The sequence below is a fragment of the Leucoraja erinacea genome, chromosome 20, assembly GCF_028641065.1.
Source record: "Leucoraja erinacea ecotype New England chromosome 20, Leri_hhj_1, whole genome shotgun sequence".
Classification (NCBI taxonomy): Eukaryota; Metazoa; Chordata; class Chondrichthyes; order Rajiformes; family Rajidae; genus Leucoraja; species Leucoraja erinaceus.
The window spans coordinates 16925619-16939028 of NC_073396.1; the positions used below are offsets into that span (position 1 = coordinate 16925619).

General features: G+C 40.4%; 1 protein-coding gene across 3 annotated transcripts in view; it reads right to left on the reverse strand.

The window, feature by feature from the left end:
- Positions 1 to 13410, reverse strand: part of snx8a (sorting nexin 8a) — a 114892-nt gene that overhangs the window by 8411 nt on the left and 93071 nt on the right. For all 3 annotated transcript variants that reach the window (XM_055651387.1, XM_055651386.1, XM_055651385.1), the window contains exons 2-9: positions 12994 to 13121; positions 11392 to 11524; positions 8426 to 8613; positions 7086 to 7203; positions 4673 to 4794; positions 4168 to 4248; positions 2255 to 2415; positions 642 to 774 (exon numbers count right to left, since the gene is read on the reverse strand). In XM_055651387.1, the coding sequence (XP_055507362.1) occupies positions 642 to 774; positions 2255 to 2415; positions 4168 to 4248; positions 4673 to 4794; positions 7086 to 7203; positions 8426 to 8613; positions 11392 to 11458 (870 nt within the window). In that variant the 5' untranslated portion in view covers positions 11459 to 11524; positions 12994 to 13121. The remainder of the gene's footprint in view (positions 1 to 641; positions 775 to 2254; positions 2416 to 4167; positions 4249 to 4672; positions 4795 to 7085; positions 7204 to 8425; positions 8614 to 11391; positions 11525 to 12993; positions 13122 to 13410) is intronic.

The window sequence follows — 13410 nt, forward strand, 5'->3', positions numbered from 1 at the left end:
ACAATACATTGGTGAGGTTATTTATGGAGAATTGTGATCAGTTTTGGTCACCCTGTTATGGGAAAGATGTTGTTAAGCTGGAAAGGGTGCAGAGAAGATTCCGAGTTTTTTTGTTGTTTTTTTTTTTTAAAAGAGTGGTGCATGGCTGCAATGCACTGCCAGAGGTGGTGGTGGGATGCAGATATGATAGTGGCATTTAAGAAGTTTTTATATAGGCACATGGATATGCAGGGAATGGAGGGATATGCACCACGTGCAGAGGAGATTAGTTTAACCTGGCATCATTTTCAGCATGGACACTGTGAGCTGAAGGGTAACTTCCTGCGCTGTACTGTTATATGATCTATTCATCACCTCTCCAATCCTGCCCAATCCACTAACAGGAAGACGATAAATGAAATAATCACCGCACACGCAAGTACATTTAAAGTCCATGCTACGACCCCAAAGAGGAGCAACAGAATGCCTGGGCCTATTTATTCTCTGAAATAAATATTAAATTAGCCAATAATTATTTGATGACTTTCTGTGGACTTTATTACTTCAGAAAAAGATAATTAGTTATTGAGAGCTTTGGGACATCATTAGGATTTTAAAGAAAAATCCAGTCCCATCCTCATGTTCGCCAGCACTGGACCTACCTGCCTTGCAGCTTTGTCGGCAAGTAATGCAAACTCCACAGATAGGCTTTTAAGAGTCTGTTTCAAGGTACCCCACATGCTGCTTGCTGCCGATACCCACGATGGAATTGGTGTTGTGTCAGAGCCCAGGGTACTGAAGCACAGGGAGGGAGGAGAAGAAACAGAACGTTAACAGTTGCTTCACCTCCGGGTTTGTTAAAAGCACAACGAGACAAGAACACAGAAGATTTCTTTCTTTCAACAAACCTTCAGTCACTTCCCCTTGCATTTATTTTTCACTCAGCAGTAAGCTTTTCCTTTGAAAATGCTCCTATGAAGTGCCTTGGAATATTTTTGCTATATTAGATGTTATAGACCATGAACCTGGAGCAACTATTTAATATTGGCTACATTTCAAGAGTATTTCAGTGGCTGTAAGAACACTGGAAATGCCCAAGGTTAGAGAAAATGTTATGTGTGTTCATTTTTTTCTTACTTTGAAAGTGGCAAACATAAGTTATGGATACTTAGACCTTGTTTACCAAGTGAAAAGCAGTGTGCCCAAATCCACTTTCCTCAACTACAATCAGTTCCTTCAAGTCTGCAGATTGAGTTCCATTAGCACACACATTTCCTTCCTGTGCCGTGCCAGAACTATTTTCCTGATCACAACAGGATGTCCCCCAGGCTTCTCCTGGGGTAGGTGGGAGTGCTGGAGGGGAGGGGGAAAAGAGAAGAGTTGTTGCTATTTTAAGTTTGTTCAGTTGCCAATGCACAGCTTCAAGTTCTCCATAACCCATTCCTGACCCCTTCTAGCAAATACTTGCAATCTGCAGCTGTTTCCAATCACACTGACTGACAGAAAACTAATAACTGTATTATTTCTACTTCTCCAGCCAGCTTTTGCTAAATGCACAGTGTTGCCATAAAATCATTATTCAAGCCACTGACATTGTGATTAGTTAACTTTCACTCAGTCTTCACTGTAGGAAATTCATGAGGATTATTTGCTCACTCTGCTAAGACAAAATTGAACGGCATAAAGTTGAATAATTAACAACTTCTTGCCATGCAGCCACCGTCCACCTCAGTTTCTGTAAATTCTGCAAGTTTACAACTTGCCTTCTGGAATATACCCAAACCGGCTCCAGGATCTAGTGTAGTTTCCCCCCGATTCATTATATGGGCTGACTTTGTAACATTGAGCACTGGCCTAATCCATGTGATCTTTGCAAACAACTACCTTAGGTCAACTATCCACTTTTCAGCATCTCCCAAGCATAGATACAATAAGTATCCTACTCAGTATTGCTAGAATACAGTGCAGCAAATATCACACAAATGTCTGGTTATTCTCTGTGACAAGAAAAGCTAGCATGAGTGGAAGATACTTTCCCTGTAAGGTGAGGAATAGGATGCATTAGCAAGAGAGAAGAAGCAAATAAGTATTGCTCCCATCCTGCAGGCCATTAAAAGTTGCATTGTTTAATTAAATTTAGTTATTAAAATTAAAGTTAAATTCTTGTATCTTCTGCACAAGAGAGAACAGCATTCAGTATATTAGACTGGCACCTTTGTCAGGTTTTAAAAAGCACATATTAGCCAAACCGAATACACGGAATCTCAACTCTTGCCTCAACTCCTTGCCGAACAGTAGGAGATCAGTAGCATTCTCAGCAGATCTAAATGCCATTCGCTCTGCCCGGTCTCTCAGCTTATGGAAACTGCTGTAAATGTTTCGGATCAGCTCCCGACTGGCACCAAATTGAGCCTGGATATCAGGAGGGAGAAGTTCCTGCATTTTGAAAGAAAAGGCAAAAAACAAAAAATATGTTTCCTTCTACAAATGAAAGTTGTACAATAATTTTCTGAAATATGCAGTTAAAGAAAATACTCCAGACTTAATGTATGCTAGGATAATCGATTTCCACATTCTATCGTGCTTCTCTACTTCCAGTTTCCACCTTAAAACACACTGATGAAGAATCCTTGACTCTAAATATCAGCTTGGTTTCTCACTCTACAAATGCTGCCTGGGCTGCTAAGTACTTCCACATTGTTTTTGTTTTCATGATACCAAATTAGGGTTTTATAAGTCCTAGTTCCATTATAAAAATCGAGGCAGGGACAAATGCGATACTGACAAGTGCTACACAGTTGGAGGTACTATCTTTTGAATGAAACTATTTAGAGTGGACATGAAAGAAGCAGAGGAAATCCCCTTGGTGTCAATATTTAGTCCTTAACCATTCTCACTAAATAATCCGGTCATTTTATTAACACCAATTCTCCCCTCTTCAAAATACATTTCGGATTATTGACATGATGACAAGTTGCGAAAGAATATCAAGGGAAATAGATCAAAAGGTAGCACAATGGATCTGTGACGCATTCCAACTTTGAAAGGTAAATAGACCTTTTCACACAGAGAGTTATGAATCTGTGAAATTTTCTATCACAGAAGGCAGTGAAGGCCAATTCACTGGATGTTTTCAAGAGCGAGTTAGACATAGCTCCTAGGACTAATGGAATAAAGGGAATGGGAAGAAAACAGGAATGGGGTACTGTTTGTGGAGAATCAACCATGATCATATTGAATGGCGGTGCTGGCTCAAAGGCCGAATGGCCTACTCTTGCACCTAATTTCCATGTATAAGGGTTGGTTTGTGGTGCTAACCAGCCAATTCCTATTTCAGTGCATCATTTATCTAGCCTTTGTTCTGAAAACTCTAAAACAGATCCTTTCAATGATTTAGGCTACTTATGCAGAACCTTGACGTGAACACGTTCACCATTAGAAGTCGGAACTACAGCCTCCATAGTTATATTAATCACTACTCTTACATCCTGTCCCTTGCAAGGACTCTATTTTATTCTCCCACTTTCTCGGGTTTCATTGGATCATTTCTGGAATTCTCAAAAACCTCTTCTTTTTTTTTTTATTTAAACATTTCTGCTCTCACCCTTCCCCTCCCAACCAGAGCAAAGATAGAGTTCATGTCATCTTTATCTTCCACCCTAAATGCCAGGACAGTCAACTGATTACCTTCTAATATCAACCAGATTCAACCAGCAGATCCATCTTCATCTCCCCTTTCAGCATTCTGAGACGACCATTCCCTTCTGCTTCATTTGTCCATCTCCACAAATTACTTTATTCTTCACTGCATTTACCCATCCAACCGCAACAAATGCGATACCCTCTCAAGGAATCAACAGGATTGTGTCACCTTTAAAACTATGGTCTTCATGCTATTATCTCTGCTCTCTCCATCCGTTCCCTCAACAACTTTAAATATGTTATTTTCTCACTCATTTTGTGCTGATTAAAGGTCATTAACCCGAAACATTAACTCTTCCCAGATGTTATACGACTCGCTGGCTTTTCCAGCATCTACAGTATTTGCTTCTATTATACCCTTGGTTGCTATAGGAGTAGATGCAGTATAAAGGTCATATTGTTACACTTCAGTGAAATCCCTGCAGCAACACTAATGGCTCACCAGCTCAAGACGTTTTCATGCAACACTGGAGCTCAAAACACTACCTTGGCTGTTGGTGCTATTCCACATGTCAAAAACTCATCACCCACTCCTCGTAACGACTCACGGATTCTGTTTTGAACTTCCTTTCAAAACAAAAATGAAAAATAAAAACTTAATTTGTTTCGAGGACTCTATTTTAATTAGCAATTTATAAAAGTTATTAACAAAGGCAGCATTAATTGCATATTTCTGGTTGGACAAGTAGTGACATGAAGGAAGTTACTCCTTCAAACACTGATCTCAGAGATAATTTCCCTTCACCCACCCCACCCCGGATCCCATAAGGCCAAATTAACCTTTATAAAAAGATTAACATCAGTAGCATGGTATGTATTCAACAACAAATATTTTACCCCTATCATCCCTAGATGGTGGTACATGTTAATATTGAAGGGCACCAGGCAGAGAACAGTTCTCATTTCTTCCTCAGAGTCAATTTAAAGATTGAAGGAAACATGATGTGAAGAAACAACTCAACTAGTGCATACATTTAGTTAATATACTCACAGGACCACTGAAGCACAGGAAAATCTGCAGAATTTCATCTTTGGAGAAAAACGGGTGGCGAGCAACCAAGTTAACAAAACGCTTCAGAGCTCGCCGCCGAGATTCAATGAACTCCCTGTCGGCTGTGTGGGCGGGTAATAAATTCCAATAGTTTAATACGAACCAGAGTGAACTTAAAACACGGAAAATCAAATGAACTGCAGATGCTAGAAATCTGAAATAAAAATACTGAAAAGATTCAGGTCAGGCAGTATCTGCTTTGATTGAATTGATTGAATTGATTGAAAGATACAGCACGAGTAAAGGCTTTCGGTCCACTGTGTTCACACTGACATTAATTACCCCCTCACACAAGTTCTATGTTATTCCACTTTCACATCCACTCCCTAAAAATGAAGGGCCAATTTGCAGGGACCAATGAATGTACAAGCACACCGTGGTCCTTGGGATGTGGAAGGAAACCAGAGCACCCAGAGGAAACCCTAAGGTCACAGGGAGAACATGCAAACTCCACACAGACAGCATCAGAGGTCAGGAACGACCCCGGGTCTCTGGCTCTCTGAGGCAGCAGCTCCACTAGCTGTTGAAAGAGAATTTGTGTTAACTTTTCAGGTTAAAGACCTTTTGACAGACAAAGTTTTAACAAAAGGTCTTCAATCCAAAACATCAACTCTGTCTCTCTTTTCACAGATGTTACCTGATGTGCCAAGTACTGAATATATCCAACATAAGTTTTATTAAAGCTGCAACATAACCCAGTATTTTGCTTTTTAAAAAAAAAACACTACTCAAAAGTTAAGCATTGGCTGGGTCATTGTTATTGTGCTCAAACTTAGCAGAGTTCTGTGCCCATGACTTCCATCTCCATATGTGAAAACGGTAACAGCAAGATTAGTACAGTGTCTGTTTCATCAGTACAAGGCACCATCATGAGCAATATTTCAGGCGACCATTTTCTCATCTCCGATAACAATACAAAAAAATGAAGCATGACCAGGCCCTCTTGAGCGGCCTCTGCAATTCAATAAGACATGATTCATTGTTGGTTTCAATCCCACTTTCTTACTTGATCTCCAGAATCATTAATTTCTTAAATTCACACAATTTATCTTAAAAATGAAGCATCCCGATATCTCTGGATTGTAATCATAATCCCCAGAGAAATTCCTTGTCAACTACATTATAGATGAGCAACTTTTTATCCCTAATCTCTCATTTAAGGTTTCCCACCATGAGAATTGTCCTCACAGCAGCCCCCTCCCCTCCTCAAACACCCCCCATTAAATTACCCCCTTTCATAAATTCCAGATTAGAGGTCAAGCCTATTCAATTTTTCCTCAATAGGCCACCCATTTATTCCAGCAGTCAACCTTCTATGTATCCTGTGTAGGAAGGAACTGCAGATGCTGTTTTAAACCGAATGGACACAAAAAGCTGGAGAAACTCAGCGGGTCAGACAGCATCGCTGGAGAAAAGGAACAGGTGATGTTTCGAGTCGAGACCCTTCTTCAGGCATACTGGTAACTTGCCTTGATCAACACAATCTAGTCTCATAGTCGCATTCCAGGATTCCGTCTACTGAAGTTTTGTTGCACACCCTCAATGAATATTTTTGAGGTATAGACATCAAATGCATTTAGTACTTCAGATATAGTCTCAACAAGGCCCTGTACCATTGCAGTAATACATCCTCACCACTGTACTCAATTAAACCCAATTTCTCATTTGCTTTCTTAATTATGAAATATGAAGCGTTGTTCTTCATTTGTATTTGGCTTCACCAGAGAAGACGGAGGACTCTCACCAAAGAAGACTGAGGGGAGCTCAGCGCAGAAGACCGAGCGTTGAAAAAGACAGTATGATCTCGGAGATCTCTCGAGAACAACAATTGACAGGTTGAGGATCTCATTGCCTCCTATTTCTGACACTCAATTCCGTCTCTGAAGTTCCCCATCCCCCTTATTTAACCTATTCTTTTGTCCCTTTATACTGGCCATCTTCTCTCCACACTCTCTATCCTGACAGAGGATCTCAACTTGAAAAATCGACCATGCCTCCACAGAGGCTGTTTGACCCACAGACTCATTCAGAAGTTTGTTTTTACTCCAGAATCCATTATCTGTAATCTCATGTATCTCTATAAAACCTATTTGACCACTTACATCCACCTTCATTTATGCTATTAACTGAAATGCGTTCTTAGTAAATGCCTCATGAGTACATGTAAAGACATTTTAATTTATCTTTCCAAACCAATTTTCCTGCTTTGACATATTTGCTGCTCTGCCCTTACAATTATAAGATCTGTTCTTTCCCGTCACATTCTACTTATCAATAATCATAAAATTACACTGTACCATCACCTTGTCTTTTCTCTAACTTTCTATATCTTCTCTTACTCGAGTACCTTTACCTCTTAGCATTCTCTTTGGCGGCAGTGCTGGCACCATCCTATATGGGAATCGCTGGAGCAATATCTCATGGAAGACAACAAAATCATTATATCTTCTATAAACGGATGACTTGAATCGCTGAAAAGAAAACACACGATGATTAGATTTTTCTGTTTTATATCTATCTTCACACCCTAAACGTCTAAATATTCCACCCTCTCCCTTGAGCCTCACATCTGCCATGTCATTAAAACCTCCTTCATTCACCTCCGCAACATCGCCAAAATCAAACCCTCTCTCACACCTCCCGCTGCTGAAGGACTCATCCATGCCTTCATCTCCTCCCGACTGGACTACTGCAACTCACTTCACCTTGGCATCAGCACCACCTACATCAACCGACTCCAACTGGTCCAGAACGCAGCCGCCTGACTCATCACCCACACCAAATCCTGGCATCACATCACTCCAGTCCTCAAACAACTTCACTGGCTTCCCATCTCCCACCGGATCACCTACAAAATCCTGGTCCTCACCTACAAAGCCCTCCACTATCTGGCCCCCCCATATCTCACTGACCTCCTCTCCCCCTACCAACCCTCACGGTCCCTCAGATCCACATCAGCCGGTCTCCTCTCCATCCACAAATCCAACCTCCGCAATTTTGGGGATAGAGCCTTCTCCAGGGCAGCTCCCAGTCTCTGGAACTCCCTCCCCCAACTGATCCACAATTCCGTGTCCCTCACCATCTTCCAGTCCCGCCTCAAGACCCATCTCTTCACCTCTGCCTATCCTTAGCCCCACGTCTCCCTCCCTTTTCATCTGCGCTTGAATTGCCTCATATTGTGTTTTGAATTGAATTCTGTTTTTTATTTGTGTACTAGTCATGTCTCTGCTATTTATTTCATTCCGCATACATGTTTTTCCTCTACTTGCTAAATTTTTTGTAAGGTGTCCTTGAGACTCTTGAAAGGCACCCATAAATAAAATTTATTATTATTATTATTAAAATGTTAAAATATTCAACAAGCAGGCAGCATCTGAAGAGTGAGCGGGAGAGAAAGAGAGAGATAATGCTTCAAGTTGATGACCAGAAAACCAGAGTTGGAAAACTGCAAAAAGGTTTGTCTGTAAGAACCAGAGGGAATTACAGATATAGTTTCAAAGAAAGTGTCAAATATAGGGAGGGATATAAACGTAAGAGCTCAAATATTGAAATGAAGTCTTTGTGGAACCAAGACCCAATGCATGTTAGCAAGCACTGGAGTTGAAGGTTGAGAAATGTGGAAGAATAAACCAAAAAACATCTTGGAACACCAATGGTTGGCCAATGATGGATCAAAGCCTGGGCCGAACTCACCTGACTGGAAACCTCATATTCCACGTGTTTTAGGAATAGACCCTTCTTCTCCGGAATTAGTTCCACCTGCACCATGTCGATGTGTAAAAGGTCTTGCAGAGTCCATGTGAGAAGAATGGGATTCCCCCTAGCCTGCATCCGGAGCGACTCCAGCCCACTCACGTCACCCAATTGAGGCTTTGGATACTCTTGGGAAAAAGTAGCTCATTATGAAGCAATACTGGAAATCCCAATCACCCATGGTCTTACTCTTGTTTAGAACATTTGGTATGCATTCATTACCTGCTGGACACCATAACACAACCTAGATTAAATACTATTTATTCCCTCTATCAGGTACTGTATTCTTTGCAATTATCCATTATAAACTTTCTCTTCTTTCTACATTTTTTCAGTTATATGTGCCTGCTACAACCTAGTGTTTGGGCCTCAGGCCCAGATGATGAAAGGCTCAGATTCCACTCCAAAGGAACAATACAAGCCATCAATTGCAGTACGGTAATAAGTACTTCATTGTTGGCAATATAGTCCTTTGCATGGGTTATTATGGGGCATGAGAAACAGAAATGATATTCCAGTACAAGTGGGAAGTACAACGAGACCTGGGTGGTCCTCGTACATCAGTCACTGAAAATAAGCATGCAGGTACAGCAGGCAGGAAAGAAAGCTAATGGCATGTTGGCCTTCATAATGAGAGGAGTTGACTATAGGAGCAAAGAGGTCTTTCTGCAGTTGTACATGGCTCTGGTGAGACCACACCTGGAGTATTGTCTGCAGTTTGGGTCTCCTAACTTGAGGAAGACATTCTTGCTATTGAGGGAGTGCAGCGTAGATTCACCAGGTTAATTCCCGGGATAGCGGAACTGTCATATGATGAAAGAATGGAGCGATTGGGCTTGTATTCACTGCAATTCAGAAGGATGAGAGAGGATCTTATAAAAACATATAAAATTATTAAGGGGTTATACACGCTAGATGTAGGAAACATGTTCCTGATGTTGGGGGAGTCCAGAACCAGGGGCCACAGTTTAAGAATAAGAGGTAAACCATTTAGAACGGAGACGAGTAAAAACGTTTTAAAAGACATTTGGACAGATACACGGATAGAAAACATTTAGAGGGACATGGGCCAAACACAGATAGTTAAGACTAGTGTAGATGAGGAACCTTGGTTGGCATAGTTTCTCAGTAATTATTACAGTCTTTAAACATAAACTTCTTGGGACAAAGTAAATAGATAGAACTCAACTAATTTCCTTTTAACTTTATTTCCTGCAATTAGATTCAGATTCAGATTCAATTTTAATTGTCATTGCCAGTGTACAGTACAGAGACAACGAAATGCATTTAAGGAATAGACATTTAAGGAATAGACATTTAAGGAATTATTAAACACCATAGATATGTTTCCTCCGGTTTATTCCTAATGAAGGCACAAAGTACAATTACTCAAAATATATTCAACCGGTTGGGCCCACTTTGGTCCCAAGGGGTGCTGAAGCAAAACGTGGCCACAACAGCCGGAATCATCACTTTAAAAAAAAAAAAATCACAAGAAGTGGGCATTAAACCAACATTTATTCCCATCTCTTATTGCATTGATCTGAATATCCAAGGACAAAATTAGTTAAGTACTAACCAAATTACTATGTTCAGAATCAGATATAAACCAGACCAGGAAAGAATCACAGATTTCTTCCCCCAAAGGGCATTACATTACCAGTTATAGTCACTATTACAGATATTTGTTTTTATTCCAGACATATTCCAGTGCCAGAGACCCGGATTCACTCATGACTACAGGTGCTTGCCTGTACGGAGTTTGAACGTTCTCCCTGTGACTTGCATGGGTTTTCTCTGGGATCTCCCGTTTCCTCCCACATTCCATAGACATGCAGGTTTGTAGGTTAATTGGCTTGGTATAATTGTAAATTGTCCAATGTGTGTGTAGGATAGTGTAAGTGTGCGGGGATCGCTGATCAGCGCGGACCCGGTGGGCCGAAGGGCCCGTTTCTGTGTTGTATCTCTAAACTACACTAAAAATATTTAACAGAATTGAAATTCCCCAGCTGCCATTGTGGGAATTGTCTAGGACACTAACAAAGCTTCATTTCTACACTTTTATTCATGGACTTAATTTCAGAACATCAAATATTTTGAACTACTGATCTTTGTGGGCCAGAGGGATGCATAGTAAGAACAGGTTTCATTATATAAGAAACCATTTAAACAATGTGCCTATTTGTTTTTAAATCACACACAGTGCTCCCATAGATTCTAATTACCCAGCTCATACAACCTGACACTTGAAGATGTGTGGATTAGAATTATAAACAGTATAGGAGACCCATTGGCCTTTTACCAGCTTTTGGAAAGGGCAAGAGGATTTACCCTAGAATTTCCCTACAGTTCTGTAAATGTCTCTTCCTGACATCATAAAATATTTCAGAAGTATCAAACAGGGGTGAGCTACAAATTTGTTTTACAGCAGAAATTGTGATTCCCAGATAAACTACTGAGGATTACAGTGTTTATCCTGCTCTTGCACATCTTCTACTAATTAGTACCATATTGGACATTATCTGGATACCATGACCCAGCCCTGAACTCTGCAGGACATTCTAAATTAAACATGGAGGGCATTGAACACATGGAACAATAAAGTGGCCATGGACAGAAAAGAAAAGCATAAAGTTAGATGGGTATGCTCAGTAAACAGTAACCTTGAAACCTAAAGTTGTCATCCTCTCTACCATTACTCTGGAATCTTACTGACACATTCACTGCAAGGACTGCAGCTACTTAAGAAGGTGGCATGTTCATAGAGGCAACTGGAGATGGGCAATAATTGCTGGCTTCCCCAGTAACACCATCATTTTAAGAATTAGCTTAGTTCGAGAAAGTCAAAAGCACAACATTGAACTGATTGACTTTAAAGCTTTGCACTGGGGATAAACTCAATTTACCTTGAGCAATATTCTCCAGCAGTTTGGCCGAAGGCTGCTTCCCCTGCTGAGCCAGGGCAATCAACATCAGACCTTTGTACAGAGCAGACCTTGAGAGAGGCTCTTCCTTTGACGATTCCACAAGTTCAGCAATCTGGAACCACAGCACATGGAAACAAAATAAGGAAAACAGTTTAAGTGGGCAATGAAAATCTTCCAATTTGTGGGACAGTATCAGTGAATTATCCCCGTCAGGTAAATTAATTTGTTTGAGAGATCTAATGTATAAAACACAATAATAACGAATACAAAATTAAGTTTCATAAAGCATTTACTGGCTGCTTAGTACTTGGGAATCGTCTTAAAGTACATAGGGGCGTAATGACTATATTGCCACTCCCTCCCTCCTAACACCAGCTTTTTACATTTGTAATACAGATTTAACAGACCAACAATCCGTAGATCTGCCACAAAAAGCAGCGAGATTCCAGGTCCCTGTTGAGTTAGACATAAAGCAATAATGTTATAATGATGGGGGCGAAGTGGAACGGTCAAGCAATAATTCATTTTACAGCTTCTCGTCCCTCTCCAGTATAACCAATGCAAATAATTCAACAACACTGACTTAGAATCCAAAATTCGCAGGTGAATATTTTACTTGCATATTTATAAATCTTTCAATACTTCAGGATCGCTCATGTACTTTGGCTATATTTGATTGAATGATACAACAAAGAAAAATGCCACAGTCCATGGCTGCCAATTGGTCACGATCCCCTAGATGCTCCCCAGGACTTCGCTACTTTTAAAATTTAATATCTTTTAGATGATTATTATTGAATTTATCCATCACCTACTCCATCCATCATATATATTAATCATTATTTTTATAAAACACTGATAATCACCCATTTGGAAAGTCCATTAGTACACATCTGGCTCACCAGGGCTCAGGCTCCCTTCTGAAGAAACATCACCCATTTCTTCTATCCAGAGATGCTGCCTGTCCCGCTGAGTTACTCCAACATTTTGTGTACATCTCACTTTCTACTCATCAGGTTCGGTTTCTCACTCAAAACCTATCTGGCTGTTTCCCCATGCTCCTTGAAACTTACCTAGTGCACTGAAAAATGTATATGATACAATTGTCCCATCTAAGAAAAGTGAATTAGATGTGTTTTGTGGTATTAATGGATTAACATCCACCAAGAAAATGAGATAACAGTTCTGTAAATTAATTCACCAGTGTCCAATGTACAATTCATGCCAATTAGTAATTCTCCAACATTTAACAATCACATGCATCCATTAACCATTCAGTAAGGCCCTCCAATAATTACTATATCCAAAGTGTTCAAGAAGGAACTGCAGATGCTGGAAAATTGAAGGTACACAAAAATGCTAGAGAAACTCAGCGGGTGCAGCAGCATCTATGGAGCGAAGGAGATAGGTAACGGTCTGAAGAAGGGTTTCGGCCCGAAACGTTACAAATCTCCTTTGCTCCATAGATGCTGCTGCACCCGCTGAGTTTCTCCAGCATTTTTGTGTACCTTCTATTACTATATCCAACATGCTTTACAGATCAGATGCATGTCAATGCATGCTAGGAGATTGCATTATTACCTGGTTCTGTGTAATGGGTGGCAGCTTGGTTCTATTCAACAGTTTGTGAAAGACACTTCCCTGCACTCGGTCTTCCAGCTTACAGCAAATTGCATCATATACTTCTCGGTAATAGGGAGGCACGTCACCTGGAGTTATAAAAAAAAATAATGTATGGATATAAAAAGAAAGTATATTCCAAAGTGAGTGACAGAGGAGGGTGAAAGAAAAAAGATCCAATTACAATCTTAAGTATCCCAAAAACTCTTATTGGAAGGCTTACTAGATCTTCCTGTTGCCGACCATTTTAGCTCCTCTTCCCATTCTCATACGAACCTTTCTGTTCTGGGCATCCTCCATTGCCAGAGTGAGGCGATACGCAAACTGGAGGAACAACACCTCACCATCTGCTTAGGTAGCTTACAACCCAATGGTATT